General features: G+C 42.2%; 1 protein-coding gene across 1 annotated transcript in view; it reads left to right on the plus strand.

Moving 5' to 3' along the window:
• LOC309546875 (interleukin-10 receptor subunit beta-like) overlaps positions 1 to 15,720 on the plus strand; it is a 62,295-nt gene extending 46,575 nt beyond the window's left edge. The window contains exons 6-9 of the mRNA XM_082246571.1: positions 5,718 to 5,884; positions 9,014 to 9,164; positions 14,326 to 14,477; positions 15,452 to 15,720. Coding sequence (XP_082102697.1) covers positions 5,718 to 5,884; positions 9,014 to 9,164; positions 14,326 to 14,477; positions 15,452 to 15,589 — 608 coding nt within the window. The 3' untranslated portion in view covers positions 15,590 to 15,720. The remainder of the gene's footprint in view (positions 1 to 5,717; positions 5,885 to 9,013; positions 9,165 to 14,325; positions 14,478 to 15,451) is intronic.
• Positions 15,721 to 20,605: the final 4,885 nt, after the last annotated feature.

Here is a 20,605-nt window from a genome sequence, read left to right on the forward strand (position 1 = left end):
TGCTTTATTAGGTGGTGCAATGCAAAAACAAAAAATACAGAAAGGTTTTAAAAGACTACACACGCTATCATGTAGTGTACGTAATGTGGTGTAGACCCCTGGTACCTGTGTGGGTAAAATGTGCTGTGTGGAGCACTACCCTGACCAAGGCTCCACCTCCCCCAGGAACCCTGTCAGTACCGACTCCAAAGGTAGAGAGTGATCTGTTACTGTGAACGTGCGGTCACTCCATCTATCCCCGGGGGTCAAGGTGTCTCATTATGCCTAAGGTGTGACCTAAATCATGAATAGCTAGTTAGAGTGATATCAAAAAGCTGTTGCTATGTGAACAACCTGGGGCATTAAACTGTGTGGACACACTGCCACTCAATTAACTCTAGATGAATAGTAATTGCTGTTGGCATCACTGTGTGTAAGTGCAAAATGTCCAAGTCATAAAGGTTGAAATAGTTGGTGCACTTAATGACCAGTACGTGGGAGCTCAATGTATCTTCCTAGATCAATCTACATATATCATGTTGTATCCAGCGCGGAAATGATGGATGGCTCAATTTCACAGAGATTTAATGGTAAAAACAACTTGCAGGTCGGGCAGCGGTTTATCAGGAACGGAGAGAGGGGGAGGGTATCGGAATGGGAGACCAGGAGAAAGTTCCAGCAGTATAGTCAACAAAATTTCAATATGTGGCGTGCCAATTGTCCTGCTTAGCAAGATTAATCGTGGCTCCGGTGGTTATTTGAGGAGAGTGAGGGGGCTACTAATGGACAAAGCCACCCGTCCGTTGTGGCCAAATTTCTGTCGCGTGATAAGGTAAGTAAACAGTATCTTACCAGTAGCTCCTCCTTGTAGTCTCCAGGCAGTCCACTCCGGTATCGCTGATCCCGTTTGCAGTCGCTCTCTCGGCAGGTACTGTGGCTAGTAACCCCGTGTGAAGATGTCGATTTGTAGGTAAACTGGATGTCCCTCAGATTAACTTCAGGCAAGGTCTCCCGTCTCGTGGCATCTCGTAGCAATCGCTAACAGGGTTGCCATTCCGAAACCCGGAAGTGAATCTCTCCGTCTCTCCGTAGCGTACTCGGCTACAGTGTCCTGTTAGGTCCAAACACAGACAGGAAACGTGCTGCTGGGCTGGTGGAGCATTGACGTCTGACGTTGACGCTTTTCGCGTAGACCTTGTTTCTGAAACGGCACATGCATTGAGCATACCCTGTTCTCGAACTGGCATAAACACTGAGCAAACTCTGTCTTCAAATTGATGCATGCACCAAGCAAATCCTGTATTTAAATTGCCACATGCATCAGGCAAACCCTTTCCCAGAACTGGCTCTTGGTTTGTGCACATAGTCTTTAAATTGGCATGTCCTTTGGGAGGACTTTGTTAAACCCCCTGGCTATATTCTTTATCGGGGAGAGGAAAAATATTAGTTGTTGCAACCCCCATACTGAGGGAAGATATTGTAGCTTGAACCCCCCGGCTATAGCCTTTATTGGGGAGAGGGAAGATATTAGTGGTTGCACCCCATAGCCTTTTGCACCCTGACATTGCATCTCCCTGCCACCCAGTGCCACTACCACTAAACCCATTGGCACTCCTGACTGACACATTAAACCTTCCTGCCTCCCAGCACCCAACCCTCCTGCATTCCTGACTCGGACATTACATACCTTATGGTGAGGTGCAGCAGGCCAGGTGCTGGCAGGTGGAGTCAGTGGAGTGGACACCCAGCGGCCTGTCGCTGCCCTCGGCTCTGAGATGAGCCGCACTGCCGCACGGAGAAGAGGGAGCTGGGTGGAGGCGGAGCCAGTTCTAGGCGCAGAGGAGGAATTTGAAATCCTCCTCCACTCTGAACGCTGGGAGCCTCTCCTGCTGCTGCTGTCACGTGACGACGAGTGACATTACTGGTTGCTAGACGCCAAGCGGCAGGCGATACTAGCAACCAGTGTGGAGGCAACAGCAGGCCAGGCAGTAGAGGCCCAACGGAGAGGAGGATCATATTTGACACTCTGGGCTAATAATTATAAACAATCCACAAGAGACCCGGGGCTTTGTGGCCCCCCCCCCCCTCCCGACGCCACTGCCCACCAGTACTATGAATGGTTTCTTCACAACGAAGGTTCCTGCTATTTATTATTTTTCTTAAGAAGGTTACTAAAAGAGATAAAATAGGAACAATCTGTTAAGACTTGGTACTGCCCTCCTACCCTGCTGCCTAGGCATGGGCCCCACAAGTGTCATCTGCTGCCTAGGCATGGGCCCCACAAGTGTCATTATGGTAAATACAGCCCAGGACATGCAGATTGCATTAGTCTGAGAATAGGATCTGTTATCCTGAATAGAAGAAAAGCAATGTTTTATTGTTTTTTTTTTTGCCTTCCTCTGGATCAACTGTGGGCATAGGATTGTGTATGTATGTATGTATGTGTGTGTATGTATATTCTTATGTGTATATATATATATATATATATAATATATATGTGTATGTGTGTATGCAGTATGTGTGTAGTATATATATATATATATATATATATATATATATGTATATGTATATATGTATGTATATATATATATATGTATATGTGTGTATATTATTATTATTATTTTTCCTTCTATTGGTTGAAATAGTTAGGCTTGTGTCTTTTTTTCAGCCAGACTAACTATGTAACTATGTAATAGAATCTTTGTAGGAAGTGCCATCATAAGAGCATTAAAGGGCCCTGGGCAAAGCAGTGCCCTGGGGCCCTGCCTACACAATCACCCACGAGAATAAAAATGCAAATTATTTATAAGGCTGAATTACAGCAGTGCCAGGCTAATGACAGCTTCCAAGTTTGGCGGCTGGGTCCGGTGAACACACATACGGACGGGAGTCAGACTCGACTGTCCTGTGTGTGCCTGTTCCTGTGGAGGCAGACAGGCATTCCTGCAGTTGTGGGCTCCCCTTCCACGGGCCAAGTGGCCTGACAGCAGCGCAGGACTGACAGGCGCTTGTCACCTGCTAAGTTTGGCGGCGGGACGCACATGGGAATCGCTGGGCAGGTGGGGCCCTCCGGGCAAGTAGGGCCCCCAGGCAACTGCCCAGCTTGCCCATTCGGTAAGATGGCCCTGTTTGTAGGGTAACCTTGAGAGACTTGTCTCTTTTAACGAACAAGATAACAACCACTCAATAATGGCACAATAGTATGAATCCTTCCCTCCCCCAAAACGATTCTGTGCCTATTTGCAGATAATCATGTAAGAGGTATTTCCAGGCTGAAAGGGAATCAGTTAGCTTGGTTCTTTTATCAGTCCTACACAATTACTTACATAGTATCTCCACCTCAATGCCCCTGCTAAGAGACCGATCACAAAAGTTGCTGCGCATATTGTCTATTCTTTGCACAACAGAGAGCACTGGATGTCCCATGCTCACACTTTAAAAGTGTTAGCCAACCTCTTTTGCCCCTTGTAAATGTTAACCAAAGTCCACAGGACTCCATCTCTCTTCTTGCAAGGGCTCACATGCTCTCTTTGGATGAATGGAAATGAACAGGAAAAACTTCCCAGCCATGCCTCTAATACTTTATCTAGGGTTCCACACTCTCTTCTTTAACATGAAGTCAGCATATTCATTGCTCCAATGACTGCCAAGTACTGTGCCTTGAAAAAGTATTTATACACCTTGAAATTTTCCACATTTTGTCATGTTACAACCAAAAACGTAAATGTATTTTATTGGGATTTTACGTGATAGACCACCACAGAGTGGCACATAATTGTGAATTGGAAGGAAAATGATAAATTGTTTTCCAAATTCTTCACACATAAATATCTAAAAAGTGTGGAATGCATTTGTATTCAGCCCCCTTTACTCTGATACCCCTAACTAAAATCTAGTGGAACCAATTGCCTTTAGAAGTCACCTAATTAGTAAGTAGAGTCCACCTGTGTGTGATTTAATCTCAGTATAAATACAGCTACTCTGTGAAGCTCCCAGAGGTTTGTTAGAGAACCTTAGTGAACAAACAGCATGGTGAAGGACAAGGAACATACCAGACAGGTCAGGGATAAAGTTATGGAGAAGTTTAAAGCAGGGTTAGGTTATACAAAAATATCCCAAGCTTTGAACATCCCACGGAGCACTGTTCAATCCATCATCCGAAAATGTAAAGAGTATGACACAACTGCAAACCTACCAAGACATGGTCGTCCACCTAAACTGACAGGCCGGGCAAGGAGAGCATTGATCAGAGAAGCAGCCAAGAGGCCCATGGTAACTCTGGAGGAGCTGCAGAGATCCACAGCTCAGGTGGGAGAATCTGTCCACAGGACAACTATTAGTGGTGCACTCCACAAATCTGCCCTTTATGGAAGAATGGCAAGAAAAAAGCCGTGGTTGAAAGAAAGCCATAAGAAGTCCTGTTTGCAGTTTGCGATAAGGGGGACAGAGAAAACACGTGGAAGAAGGTGCTCTGATCAGTTGAGATCAAAATTGAACTTTATGTCCTAAAAGCAAAGCGCAATGTGTGGTGGAAAACTAACACTGCACATCACCCTGAATACACCATCCCCACCGTGAAACATGATGGAGGCAGCATCATGTTGTGGGAATACTTTTCTTCAGCAGGGACAGGGAAGCTAGTCGGAATTGGTGAGAAGATGGATGAAGGAAATTTTAAACATACTACAATGGAATTGTTTAGATCAACGCATATTCATGTGCTAGAAAGGCCCAAAATCCAGACCTAAATCCAATTAAGAATCTGTGGCAATACTTGAAAATTGCTGTTCACAGACGCTCTCCATCCAATCTGACAGAGCTTGAGCTTTTTTGCAAAGAAGAATGGGCAAAAATGTCACTCTCTAAATGTGCAAAGCTGGTAGAGACATCCCCAAAAAAGACTTGCAGCTGTAATTGTAGTGAAAGGTGGTTCTACAGAGCATTGACTCGGGGGGGGGGGGGGGGGGGCTGAATACAAATGCACACCACACTTTTTGAATTTGGAAACCATTTATCATTTTCCTTCCAATTAACACAAACATGTGCCACTTTGTGTTGGTCTATCACATACAATCCCAGTAAAATACATTTACGTTTGTGGTTGTAACATGACAAAATGTGGAAAATTTCAAGGGGTGTGAATACTATTTCAAGGTACTGTATTCTTTCCAAACACTTACCCCCTGCACCAGGGATCGCTCCTAAATCCGATGACCAGACTCTGGCTAGTTGATAACCAGAAATGCAGAAACTTCTACAAGCACCTGGTGGTTTCATATATCTATCATACCTGTCCATTTATACAGTTAATATATATGTAAAGTGTTCTTTTTTTTTTTTTTTTCAGTTTGTTAGTTGGATGGTTTTCTCCTTGGATGGTTTTCCTTCATCTCCTTGTCCTGTGACAACTCTAAAATTGTGGTTTTTATATCAAATTCTGAATTGCAAACAATGGTAGTCATGATCAAAAAGAGGGGACACAGACAGTAATAATAAGCCAGATATCCTATCCCTTCCACAGTCCATCCAAAACTAAAAACACAAAATACTGTATGTGCATTAGATACACTTTAAGTAGTACGAACTGTCGGCGGGTACTTGAGATTAGATGACCCAAAACTAGGAACACTGGCTTCGGGCACCCAGATCGGCTGTGTATTTATGTTTTTGTAAATAAAGGAGTCTATCCTAAATTGTACAACTTTAATGTATAATGTTTGTTCTTTTTTCTTCTCCAGCGGTGATTGGTCCACCAGAAGTGGTGGTTTCCTCCAGGTCTGGCCACCTGGACGTCAGTATGTTTGGTCCTTTTCTCGAGTCGGATAGTAAAAAGGAAACCATAAAGACAAAATATGGTGAACTCCATTACAAAATATTGTACTGGAAGGAAGAAGACCCTTCCCATGTAAGATTTTTTTATAAATATCACAGAAGGGCAACTGCATGCTTGAAAGAACCCTTTGTATAACTGACCAAGGGCTACTGTACAAGATGTCTTAGATCTAGGTGTGTCTAGGTGATTTAGGGGTCTATGCCTTTATCTGACTTAGTGCCGGTTCACACTGGTGTGATGCGGGAACCCTGCAAATCCACTGCGGGTTGCCGCATCGCACCTGACTCGCAGACAGTTCACACTGCCATATGCGAACCCCTGGGAGTGTCAATGCAAAGTTAATGACACCCCCAGATTAGTTCGCATAGGATCGCATAGGTGCGATCACCCATGTAATCCGATTCTGGTGCAGACTAAAAAAGGGTCCTGCACAACTTTGGTCCGATTGAGATGCAAATTCAGCCATACAATCTGTAGTGCTGAATTTGCATCGCACAGACATCGCATGTGATTTGCAGAGCAGTGCGGTGCGAATCACATGCGATGTCTGACATCGCTATAGCGTGAACGGGCACTTAGTGTTTAAGGGATTTTTAGTTTCAATGACTTCACTCAGGAACTGAGCTGGCGCTTCATTTTTTTAATTGCTCTTATGGGAGTTTTATCTTTAATCACTTTATTCTAGCTTGCAAGGTCATTTGCTATGCATTTGAGATGCATTTACCATGTATTTGCCACCTATTCACATTGAATGAAATGGAATTATAAAAGCAAACCACTAACTGATCTTAAACTGATACGGGGGAAGACCAATGTGTGTGTGCAGGAGGAGGTGTATGGGGGAAAGGCCATGAGTATGTGCTGGTGGAGGGATACAGTAGAAAGACCAATGTATGCGTGTGCTGGAGGAGGGGAACAGGAGAAAAACCAATGTATGTGTGTGCACTGAAGGGGGGAAACAGGAGAAAAAACAATGTATGTGTGTGCTGGAGGAGGGAAACAGGAGAAAGACCAATGAGTATGTGCTGGAGGAATAATATAGGAGAAAGACCAATGAGTGTGTGTGCTGGAGGAGGATGCAGTAGAAAGACCAATGAGTGTGTGCTGGCGGAGGAATACAGGAGAAGGACCAATGATTATGTGCTGGAGGAGGGATACAGGGGAAAGACCAATGAGTGTGTGCTGGCGGAGGAATACAGGAGAAGGACCAATGATTATGTGCTGGAGGAGGGATACAGGGGAAAGACCAATGAGTGTGTGCTGAAGGAGGGATACCGGAGAAGGACCAATGAGTGTGTGTGCTGGGGGAGGATACAGTAGAAAGACCAATGAGTGTGTGTGCTGGGGGAGGATACAGTAGAAATACCAATGAGTGTGTGCTGGAGGAGGGATACAAGAGAAAGACCAATGAGTGTGTGCTGGAGGAGGAATACAGGAGAAGGACCAATGATTATGTGCTGGAGGAGGGATACAGGGGAAAGACCAATGATTATGTGCTGGAGGAGGGATACAGGGGAAAGACCAATGAGTGTGTGCTGAAGGAGGGATACCGGAGAAGGACCAATGAGTGTGTGTGCTGGGGGAGGATACAGTAGAAAGACCAATGAGTGTGTGCTGGAGGAGGGATACAAGAGAAGGACCAATGAGTGTGTGCTGGAGGAGGGATACAAGAGAAGGACCAATGAGTGTGTGCTGGAGGAGGGATACAAGAGAAGGACCAATGAGTGTGTGCTGGCGGAGGAATACAGGAGAAGGACCAATGATTATGTGCTGGAGGAGGGATACTGGAGAAGGACCAATGAGTGTGTGTGCTGGGGGAGGATACAGTAGAAAGACCAATGAGTGTTCACTGAAGGAGGGATATAAGGGAAAGACGTGTGTGTGTTTTTTTATTTATTTTTTTCAATAGCCGTGTGCTGGCAATTGTAACTGTGAGTCATTTTAAATGGGATTTTACTTGTTTTGTTCTCTAGAAATTTCATTTTTGCTGCAGCATGTTTTATGCATGCTACAGATATGCCACTTTACAGGCACATTAAGGGGACCCCCCCCCCCCCCAGGCACTATATTTAAAGGAATTTTTTTTTTTTTTACACTTTAAGCATAATTAAAATCGCTGCTCCTGAAAAAAACAATTGTTTAAAAAAAAAAAAAAAACGTTTTATTGATACATGTCCCCCAGGGCAGTACCCAGACCCCCATACCCTTTTTATGGCCAATTACTTGCATACAAGCCCACAAAATGGGGACTTTTGATTTTTCCTGTTCGGCTCCAATAGACTTCAAAGGGGTTCGCTGTTCGGGTTAGAACATTTCCCTTGTTTGGGAGTTCTGCTGCCAATCGAACTGGGGGGTGTTCGGCCCATGTCTAATTTAAATATGAGTTGTATCAACACCTGATAATTGTTTGTTCTGGAATATGAACCTCTGATGGTGGTTATATTGCTGACCCGTCAGTATGTACTGTGTTCAATAACTTGTTTTGTTGTACTTTTTTAAAATTAATAAAAGTAGCTTAAAAAAAAAAGTGGATGTAAAAGCTCACTATACAGTAAGTGGCATTAAAAACATTACCCCATAGCACAAACAGTATGCGTTGCCTTTCCAATGCTTCTTGCTGCAGAGACCAGTTACAGGTGTGGGTAGTAACCACTTGTTTGTGCTATGGATTATATTGGCCAGGCAATGCACTGACACCTTTGCTCCCATGGTGCTATATGCTGGGTGTTCAGTGTGCCCCTGTGCCTTTAGGAAGGGGTGGGCTCCCTTCAGGTTTATCTGCCCCACCCCTGTCCATTTAAATGCATGTGCTTCCATTGGTGGAGACTCACAGAATTTAGAGTTAGGACCACAGATAATGGGGTGCCTTTTTGATCGAGCACTTGTACTTTTACTCAAGTATGGGTTTCGAGTACTTTATACAACTCTGCTTGTCGGGGCTCTGTGGCTTACGCACGTATTTGCAAATGTGTGCAACTAAACCCCTGTTTTTAACGCATACTGTTGGACAGGTCCATTCAGTTGGTCGCAGACTGGTCGGTAAGGAGAGCTTGGAATTTTTTTGTGTCTTGTCATGTTATCCTCCCAGCGCCCAGTACCTTGGTTAATGTACTGTAGATTAACCCCGCAGCACTCAGTTCCCAGTGTATGTCCTTTTCCATGTTGGAAGGAGCTTACTTGTAAAATTGTCATCTCTTCCAGGTTCTGGCTGTGAACACTTCACAAAGTACAAAAACATTGACTAAGCTGGAGACATGGACCAACTACTGCCTGAAAGTACAAGCTTATATGCCTGGAAGTCAAAAGGAAGGACAATTCACCCCAAATGTCTGTGAGAAAACGACTTCTGATGGTAAATATTACTCTTATTATTACTGTTATAACTTAACCACTTCTGGACCAGATATAAACAGACTTCCACAATGGTGCAAGCTGAAAATTAGAAATGTCCTTTGGGTGTGCAGGAAGATAATAATGGGGTGAATCCTTCACTCGTGGGTGTTTTTTTAACGGAAGTGATGGTGTTCCTCTGTGCAGTGCCACCAAATAGTGTGCCTGGCCGCTCACCTCTCACTTTCTGGCAAAACAGCCTGTTATTATATAATAAGTCACAGAAGAAGTCACGACGCACGTGACGTAACGCGTAGGGCATAGACGGAGTAAACCCGTAAGTGACGCCCACATCCATTCAGAGCGCCGAACTTTGGGAAAATGACAATAAACAGACTCGCGTTTAAAATAGCAAATAAAATGGAATTTATTACACTATGAGAGGCTCTTTTATATAACCCCATCCATAAGAGGTGGCCACCCGGAGGATATCGAGCGGGCTCCATCCATCCAGGACCCCCAGGAGATACTTATATAATAACAGGCTGTTTTGCAAGAAAGTGAGAGGTGAGCGGCCAGGCACACTATTTGGTGGCACTGCACAGAAAAACACCATCACTTCTACTAAAACACCCATGAGTGAAGGATTCACCCCATTATTATCTTCCTGCACCCCCAAAGTACATTTATAATTTTCAGCTTGCACCATTGTGGAAGTCTGTTTATAGCTAATATTTGTCACACCTAGTTGATGGACTTTTGGTAACACCGTGGAAAATTTTCCATACTTCATTTATTTATTTTTTCACTCCATCAAGGACTTCTATTTGATTGTACAGATATATGCCATTATTTTTTATTTTCTCACCTTCAGATTTATTTATTTATTTTTTTCACTCTACCAAGGACCTCTATTGATCGCATGGATATATGTGATTATTTATTATTTGCTTGAAAGTCATGTTTAGTATCACTGATATCACACGTTTTTCAGCACCAAGCACTTTATAATAATTTCCATATCCGACTACCTCATCCCATCTGTTTACAACATCTTGTAATTTTGCACATTATTTCACATATCACCGGGTATTGCATATTTATTGTTCATTACATTATTGCAGTTTTTTGCACATTGAATTACTACATCTATTCATGTTTTTATTGCAAGCATATTATTATTATTATTATTATTATTATTATTAAGAGTTTACATTACCGCATTTCATAAATAGATATGTAAGGCATATTGCACTTTCCAGAGAGGCAGCGCAGCACTATATTATTTATCCCTAAACCATTCACAAGTTAAGGATAAGCTTTTAAGTGCCAGCAGCAGCCCCCTACCTCACGGACACACATTTTTACTACACTTTGGGCTCTTTCACACGGAGCGGACCGTATTGCGATCCGCTCCGGCACTTTTTTTTTTTTTTCACGGACACGGATGACACTTGTGTCCTCCGCTCCGTATGTCCGCATATCATCCCAACCGTTTGCGGATGATATACGGACATAATGTATGTCTATGGGATTGCGGATGTCAGCGGATGACACCGCTGACATCCGATTTTGCGTCCGTTCCGTTTTTTAAACGGAACAAAAATAGGGTTCTGTTTCTTTCCAAAAAAATGGAATAGAACTGAAAGGACGAAAATCGGATGTCAGCGGATGGTCATCCGCTGACATCCGCAATCCAATAGACATTCATTATGTCCGTATATCACCCGCAAACGGATGGGGTGATTTACGGACATACGGAACGCCCGTGTGAAAGAGCCCTAAAGATACCCAAGATAGCGCGGGAGATATCAATATTTGCTACATTATGGGAAAAAGCTCCAAGGAGGTTTCATTCTGCTTTAAAGTTTCCAAACCCAAGAACAAAAATGTTATATTTTGCAGCCTACCTGTCCTTCAAGGAGGCAGGTTCATTAGTTTTCCCTCTTTAAGCTTTTCACCTTGTGATCCTGCCAGTAGCACACTTCCTGTCCTAGGGTGACAAAGCTCACTCACTGGGGTTTATTTACTAAAACTGCAAAATCTGGTGCAGCTCTGCAAAGAAACCAATCAGCTTCCAGGTTCTGTTGTCGAAGCCTATTGAACAAGCTGAAGTTAGAAGCTGACTGGCTACCATGCACAGCTGTACCTGATTCTGGGTGCTGCAGTTTTTGTAAATCTCCCCCACTGTACCTGCGGTGGAGAGAGTTGTCACCCTAGGACAGGAAGTGTGACAACAGAACACCTTGACCTTTCCACGTTTCGATAATGTAAGGTTCTGTAGTCCACAGACACCTAAGCAGGGATGCTAATATTGTTTGAGCTAATGCTGCAGAGTGAACTTACTGTGTTATCTCAAACAATAATATAATATAACAAAAATTTTATATATTGCAGCCTACCAGTACTTCAATGATGGCTTCATTGATTTTCCATCTTCAAGCTTTTCACCTTGTGATCCTGCCATTAGCACACTTCCTTTCCTAGGGTGACAATGCTCACTCACTGTATCTATGGTGGAGTAGAGTTGTCACCCTTGGACAGGATATATGTTAGGACTACAGAACACCTTGTCCTTTTCTCATTTCCATAACATAGGGTGAAATGTTCTGTAGTCCACAGACATGTGAGCTGGGACGCTAATATTGTGAGCAGGTCAGAAATGGGTTTTTCAAACTACAGAAATACAGAAAGGAGTTTCAGACCAAAACTGGATGAAAGAGCCCAGTTTAACTTTAGTTGTTGGTAAAAGTAATTTCCTCCCACACTTCAAAGACATGCTGGTAGGTTAATTGGCTCCTGTCTAAATCGCCCCTAGTATGTGTATGTATGAATGTGAGTTAGGGACCTTCGATTGTAAGCTCCTTGAAGGAAGGGACTGAATATTTGCAATATATATATATATATATATATATATATATATATATATATATATATATATATATATATATATATATATGTAAAGTCCTGTGTAAATTGACGGCGTTATATAAGTATCTGTAATAAAAAAATAAAAAAATATAAAAAGCATGTTTCAGGGGGCAACACCACACCCCCCCTTCACCAGGGCTGAACACAGGATAATACTTGGATGGGCTCGGAGAAAACAACAACGTCCATCCAAGTTTTAACCTTTATGAGTATGTTGTTCTGGAGAAATGAATATCTGGCAGGCTTAGACCCGGTTCACACTACTCCGACTTGGGACGCGACTTGTGCGACCTCAAGTCGCCCCAAGTCGCTTGTCATTACAAATTCAATGTAAATGAATGAGAGCCATCTTAACCACTTTACAACCGGAGGATTTTGCTGTCTTCCGTCCAGGCCACTTTTTGCGATTCGGCGCTGTGCGACTTCAACTGACAATTGCGCGGTCGTGCGACGCCGTACCCAAACGAAATTTACGTCCTTTTTCTCCCACAAACAGAGCTTTCTTTTGGTGGTATTTGATCACCTGTGCGATTTTTACTTTTTGCGCTATAAACAAAAAAAGAGCGTTTATTTTGAAAAAATAACAATATTTTTCACATTTTTTTATATGAAATTCCCCCCAAAAAAGATGTAAAAACCAATTTTTTTAAAAGTTTTTGGCCAATTTGTTTTATGCTACATATGTTTGGTAAAAAAAATCGCAATAAGCGTATTTTGATTGGTTTGCGCAAAAGTTATTGCGTTTACTAACAAAGGGAAAGATTTCTGTCATTTTTGGTGTTTTTTTTTTAACGCGTAATGGCGGCGATCTGCGATTTTTTTTGCGGGACTGCGACATTGCGGCGGACAGACCGGACCCCTGACTGACATTTTTGACACTTTTGGGGGTACCAGTGACATTACTGCAGTAATCAGTGCTATATATATGCACTGTTACTGTAAAAATGACACTGGCAGGGAAGGGGTTAATTTTATTGGAGAGGGAGGGGTTAATGTATGCCTGGTGCTTACTGACGTGTAGGGGGGGAGGTGACTATGTGATTCATGGACAGATCGGATGTCCAGCTATGCTGAACAGTCCGATCTGTCACTCCCTGTCACTATGGAGATCCGCCCGCTGTGTTTACACACAGCGGGCGGATCTCCAGACTCGATCCCCGACGATCGGGTAAGAGCAGCGGCGATCGCCGCTGCTCCTCCCCTGGCCCGACTCCCGCTGTGAATGAAAACAGCGGGAGCGAGCCTCCGGCGGCGCGCAAGCGCCGCCCAGAAGGGGAGGAGTCCAGTCACGTTAATACTACGTGACTGGACGGGAACGAGCCACTCTGCCGCAGTAGTATTACCGTGAGCGGTAGTAGAGTGGTTAATATGCACTACTGAAGTCGCTCTGATTTCAGAAAAGGTTCCTGTACCACGTCAAGGCGACCTCTTTCCGACTTGTGCACATAGACTTCAATGGGAGTCGCCTCTAAGTCGGATCCTTATCTATTTTCAAGCGACTGTGATCAGACTTTCCAGGAAGAAGAAAAAGATTACCCAGGAATTCCCCACAGACAAAGTCCCCTATCATTTAAGTCTCTTCAAGGTCTCTTCAAAGTCACACTAAAGTCACGCTAAAAAGTCGCTCCTTCATGAGGCGACTTTCTGGTCGCAGTAGTGTGAACCGTCTCTTAATGGGTGTTTTTTTGCACTTAGTCAGCAGGAACCAGAAATACTTCAAACTGTATATTTAACAGACTAATAGGAGCAAATAAAAGAAGTTCATTGTTGGGATTTATTTATGCTTTAAACCATAACTGGTAGTATGTGATGTATTTATTATTTTTTTTTTTTACGCCCCATTATAGGCAGCTTAGTACCAGTGCAAATTTTAGCCTAAGCCTGCTGCATGGACTAGCCAGGTTTACCGTCTGGTTGGATGTTCTGTAGCCTCATAGCTGTATATCTGCAGTGTGAGATCTAAGGCACTGCTGCCTCTGACTGCTAGTCTCACCAAATATGCTGGTGATAAAGCTGTACCTGTGGACTAGCACTGCACGTATCTCCCTGCTTCTGCTTTAGTCTTTCTGTGGATCTGGAGCAAGGGTTACTGAAGGTAGTGCAAAGCTGCTGCTAAAATATCCAATCAGAATGATTTTGATTGAAATATTGTCTCAGGCATAGAGCATTTCTGGCAGTTTTAAAAACTCAGTACCCTAAGTGAAATGATTCTGCTGGATATCACGTATGCTTATACTGCATATGAATTACAGGGAGGATACCGTGGTGGCAGATCGCTGGCGTGTTCCTCATAGCGATGTTATTCACAATGACTGCAGTCCTTGGAGTTTGCTACTTCGGTTTCACAGCATACATGAGATGGAGATCGTTCCCGTCATATTCCATCCCTGAACATATGAAAGAGGTCAGTATTTCAATTCGTGTGCAAGTTACCAGCCACCTTCCAAATAACCAGTGAAAATGTATCTATCTATCTATCTATCTATCTATCTATCTATCTATCTATCTATCTATCTATCTATCTATCTATCTATCTATCTATCTATCTATCTATCTATCTATCTATCTATCTATCTATCTATCTATCTATCTATCTATCTAATCTAATCAAATCTATCTATCCTAATTTAATGTATCTATTCTAATCTAATCTATCTATCTATCCTAATCTAATCAAATCTAATCTATCTATCCTAATTTAATGTATCTATCCTAATCTAATCTATTCTATCTATCCTAATCTAATCGAATCTAAACTAATCTATCTCTTCGCATTCAGTCTCTCTTTCTCTTTTTTGTCTTGTTCTTTCTAAACCTGTAGAATTGTGGAATCTATCTATCTATCTATCTATCTATCTATCTATCTATCTATCTATCTATCTATCTATCTATCTATCTATCTATCTATCTATCTATCTATCTATCTATCTATCTATCTATCTATCTATCTATCTATCTATCTATCTATCTGGATTTAATCTAAGCTATCTATCCTAATTTAATCTAATCAAATCTATCTAGCCTAATCTAAACTATCTCTTCGCATTCGGTCTCTCTTTCTCTTTTATGTCTTGTTCTTTCTAAACCTGTAGAATTGTGGAATCTATCTATCTATCTATCTATCTATCTATCTATCTATCTATCTATCTATCTATCTATCTATCTATCTATCTATCTATCTATCTATCTATCTATCTATCTATCTATCTATCTATCTATCTATCTATCTATCTATCTATCTATCTATCTATCTATCTATCTATCTATCTATCTATCTATCTATCTATCTATCTGTGCAGTGGTGTGACAGGTCCTTTGCAGTGTGTATGATGTTATCAGTTTTTGTGGATAAAGTGAAATATTTGTTTTTTCTTGCAGTTTTTAAGCAATCCATTTAATTACACCCCAACGCTGCCGCCACAGCCTTCAGAGGAATGTGGAGAGTCCTGTGAACCACTGACATTTCTATCAGAGGAGAATGAAGAGACAAAGGAAGAGACCAATGAAACTGCCTAAAGAAAAACTCCACACAGAACACTATTTTTCTATCCTCCTCTGCAGTTTACCTGTCATAAGAGAAAAACCAATGAGGCCATTGACAAGTTCCTAGAAATTGTTCAAGGAAGTTGTTCATTTCCTGGCTGTCCCTCCCCTAAATGTATTACGTAGCAAGCCGTTGCCTGGAATAAGTACTCTATTGATGTCTAAACAGGTTAACAATGGTGCGCAAATATTACTCTCAGTACAATATTGAGTTAGGTCCCCTCGGGCAGTAACTGTCGAGTGTTTGTATGCTCATTGACAGTAAGGCTGGGGTCATATCTTTGCAATGTAACAGCACATGTATGTTGATACACATTCTTGTGTGCGTTACTGTGCGTTGTTTTGGGGCAGCCTATTAATCTAAATTGGCTGCCCAACATACGTTTTTTGTAAAATGCAGCAGACCCCAATGCATGTTAATAGATTACTATGCATTGTGGTGCACTGCAACACACGTGTGTTTTGGTGCTATTGGGAATGAATGGCACCGCAACACACCTATAATAAAACACATGTTCCCGCAGCTCACAGATGTGATTTTTTTTTTAGTAAAAAAATCAGAGCTAGGAATGAAAAAAGGGGGTCAGGTGAAGCGTAGTCACATGGTTTACTCACTACAATTAAAAATAATTTCAAACTATATGCAGCGACTGGCACTTGAAGGGCACACAGAAAACAGTTGTCTGTTGTTCACATTGCAATGCTGCCTCTGGGTGGGTTGCAGTGCGTTGCACTGGAGCTTACCTGAATTTGGTGTCCATTTTTGCCTCGCAGATCCATTGTGACACATAGGCGTGAGTGAAATGATACTTTGACATTTCAATAAAGGTAAAAAAAAAAGAAGGAAAAGGTCAACAGATCGTTTTAGCGTGCTATAAGTGCGAACGCGCCCTTTAGAAAGCCTATCTGTTTATTACTATGAATAATAGAAGACGCCCAGCTATTAATAAGCATTTTTGCAGCTCGGAGAGAACAAATGAAGAAAATTATTAGAAACAGGAAATAAAATAAATTAAATCGGAACTATACGCACCTTCTCTCCGGAGCTTCCTGCTGGCTGCTGACATGTTCAGCCAGTCTGCTTCTAGGTACCGATCTCCGGCTGTTTTCATCAGACCAAGATTTCGGTAATACGCAGCTCAGTGTATATGAACAGGCAGGTAAGAGACATAGTATGGCCTTCAGGTCCTGGCAGAGCCTGGCAGCCCATTTACGTAGGTGCAGGTGAGTTTTCATGTGTTATCGGACTTCACTGTCAGCAGTTTTGCACATGCGCGTGAAACCCCACCTGTGTGCACCTGGCCGGGAAAGCAGGTGCATGCGCAGATGTGCCACAGGGCTCTCTCACAGTGCCAGGAAAAGGTCATCTAGAGCCCAGGGCAAAAATGCCAAACTTTGCCCCTCCAAGCCAAGATGTAGGAGCATTATGTCTCAGCAAAAATCCCCCCCCCCCCCAAAAAAAAATAAAATAATTGAGCACTAATCTGTTAAAATCTTCTCTCCCAGAACAAACCCCCCAGCAAAAATGCCCCCCCCCCCACCACAATAAAAAAATTACTGCTACTAGCACAAATCCTCTACCCATCAAATTTCCCCTCCGAGTATACATCCTCTCCCTTACACTCCAAATCCCCCTGCCAGCACAGAGGCCTACCCCTCTCCTAGCACACATCCGTCCTCAAAAAATGTCTCCTCCTAAAGCAAATGCCCCTCAATCATTCCTACTTGCACAATCACCCCCCGCCCCTCAAAACAAAATCACCACTACTAGCACAAATCCTCTACCCTTCAAATTTCCCCTCCCAGTACACATCCTCTCCCCTCCACTCTAAATCCCCCTGGCAGTCCAAAAATAAAAAAATGTCTCCTCCTAACACAAGTACCCCTCAATCATTCCTAATTTCACAAATCCCCCCCCCCCCAAAAAAAAAAAACCTAAAAAAAAAAGAAATGTACTCCCATAGCACAATTCCCCTCCGCCCTCTACCATATCACCTCTTCTAGCACAAACCCCTCCAAATCCCCCTCTCCCATCCTAGCACAAAATCTCTTCTCCCATCCCCAATCCCAACACAAATCCCACTAAATCACCAGTCCGAGCACACACACCAAATTTCCCCTCCTAGAACAATCCTTACCCCCTGCTACCCCCTCCTAACACAAATGCCCTACCCCTCAATCTCCTTGCAGCGCCCCCCCACCCCACCTCCCATGATACAATACTGCCAGGGAAGCTGCCCCTCCTGCCCACCCCTTGCCCTGGCCCTGCTGTTTTAGGACATAAAGCCCTGTGGCATATTCACTAAAGCTCATGAGGTGGGGAGAGCCAAGCATAATTCTTGTTTAGGGGTGAAACATGGAAATTTATTTTTGTAAGCACAGCATGACCTTTAGAGTGAAGGTCCACTTTAAAAATCCCGCCTGTTCGCAATTTTTTTTCCCAATTTAAGGAACACATTTAAAGTACAGATTAATAGTGCTTTATTTATCACTAGCCAAACTAAAATGGCCACGTGCACGTGGCTATACATCGCCAATGTCCTTGACCAAATATGACTGTGGGGTTGGTTTACTAAAATTGGAGAGTTCAAAATTTGGTGCATCTATGCATAGAAACCAATCAGCTTTCAGTTATTTTTTTTTTCAAATCTTAATTGAACGAGCTGAAGTTAGAAGCTGATTGGCTTCCATACACAGCTGCACCAGATTCTTCACTCTCCAGTTTAATTAAATCAACTCATGTGTGACTATGATCTGGTCAATGATGTCACAAGCATCCTCACCCTTTTGTTATACATGGCTGCGGGGCAGAGAATTCCATGGCTGCAGCCGATCGCCCACATCCTGCATTTATATGACAGTTTCGAGTCAGTTTGGGACAACTTGAGTTTGGCCCGAATGTAAACTTATTCTTATTTATCGCTAATATGTACTCAGGGTTATCAATGCACTCCTATTATTACAAGGCACTTTATATTGAGAAAAATTGTATACATTAATATTGAAAGGTAATGTGGCCACAGCCTTCATTTCTACTGGCAGGCTACAATCCCCTGTGCCTTAGCCACACCCCCAAGGTTCCTTTGGAATCTTGGGGGTGTGGCTAAGGCACAGTGGATAGTCTGGAATCACAGTCTGGAACCGGTGCAGAAATCCAGACTGTATCACTGAAAACAAACTAGCAAACCTATAGTGAGAATTACCCCTTCACGGTATAGGAGGCATCATAGTTTGGTTGAACTTACTTTCTTTTTTTTTGATAGTTGTGCTTGGCCCCTCACTTTTTCTTCTTTCTATTGGTCCTTTCATGTGATTGGTTGCCTCATTAACCAACTGCAAAGCTCAGAAGGTAGAAAGGGTGAAGCAAAGTGCAACCTTTACAGTTTTCTATATCTTTATATTTGCTATAGTTTTGACACTGAAGGTAACCCCTGCTGATGCATTTTTCATCAGATGCTCAGTTTGAATTATCCAGATTTACTTTAATATGTATTTAGACTTTTGCAGCCAAACTAGAATAACAATTATTTTATATTTGTTATATGTTCCCATTCACGTAGCATAACATCAAAAAATATTTCAAAACTGCTGAGTACCTTTTTACTTACCTAAAGCTCCTACCTTGCTTTCCCCTGCTATGTAATTATAAGGAGGGGACTGGGTAGCTAATGTTTACTATAATAATCCTGTGTGTACTGTGCTGGAAGATTGCATTATCAGCTGCAAACCAAATATGCTCTCTTTCTGTCCTAACAAAAGATCTCAAGCATTTTGGTGGTCCATTGTATGTTAAAACAATTTCACTCAATTTGTCTCTCTAATTATACTTTTAAATTGTTCAAAATACCTTGCAGGCCTGTGTATTGTACTACAAATTTAAACAGTAGGTCCAACACAATCAGAAACCATTTTTAATTCATATTTAATAATTATACTAGTTCAATATGTGCCGGATCCCTATTACTTTCTAAATATAATACGGCTCAAAAAAAAAAAAACAACTAGAAAAGGTAAGAAATATATTTTTAAAAAATACATTTTTATGAATGGGAACACATAACAAACATATTGTGGGAATTTCTTAAATTTGACTGCAAAAGTAGAAATCCACTTTAAGTCAAAGTAGAATCGTTGTGCAAAAAAAAAAAAAAACAGAGTTAGCAGGACTAACTCAAGTCTCTTAGAAGATGTAAGTTTTTTTAAAGTTAATTTTTATTTTTTACTGTTCTTTTGTAGTTTAATTGTACCTCTTGAGCTAATACAATGGCTGTGTAACATACTGGTAGTTGGAATGATATTTTGATTATTTAATAAAGACAAGTATGAAGGCAGTAACTCTATCAACCCTTTGGATTTCAGCTTACTGAAGTCACATCAGTAAAATATTTTAACTTTAATTAGATGCTTTGGTTTACTGCAATATCTACCTTGCACTTTACCTTATAAAATCAGCCAATCCATCTTCATTATTGGCTGAACTAAAAGTTTGGTTGAAAAAAGACAGTCCAAACTTTGTAATTATTAGCTGTTCTATAGTGAACCTGTGCTTTGTCCATTCATTTTTAGATGGCAGGTGCATAGAGGGGTAAATCTTTCTCAGGTTTATCCAGGGTGCCATAAATATAGGGAGTAGTTTGTCCCCTATTTATGCAGTGCATAATAGGTTGCTATGGTTCGGGCTGGCTGGCCGCTCATACTGTAACAGCCAATGACACTCCAGGATAGGGCAATGCATGTTGCAAATCCAGGGCGGGTGTCCATCAACATTTAGGAGAGGACACAAGTGTACCTCCGTCCAGACCTGCTCCACCTCCTACCCTCTGCCATGCTGCTGGAGACCAAGGGACTCAGGTTTAAAGGGGGAACTCTGATGTGAAGAGGGAAATCTGTGAAGGGGGACCTCTGATGTGATGGTGAGACATCTGTTATGATGGGGGGGGGGACCTCTGATGTGATGGTGAGACATCTGTTATGATGGGGGGACCTCTG

Source organism: Pelophylax lessonae (genome assembly GCF_965119305.1).
Source record: "Pelophylax lessonae genome assembly, chromosome: 2".
Lineage (NCBI taxonomy): Eukaryota > Metazoa > Chordata > Amphibia > Anura > Ranidae > Pelophylax > Pelophylax lessonae.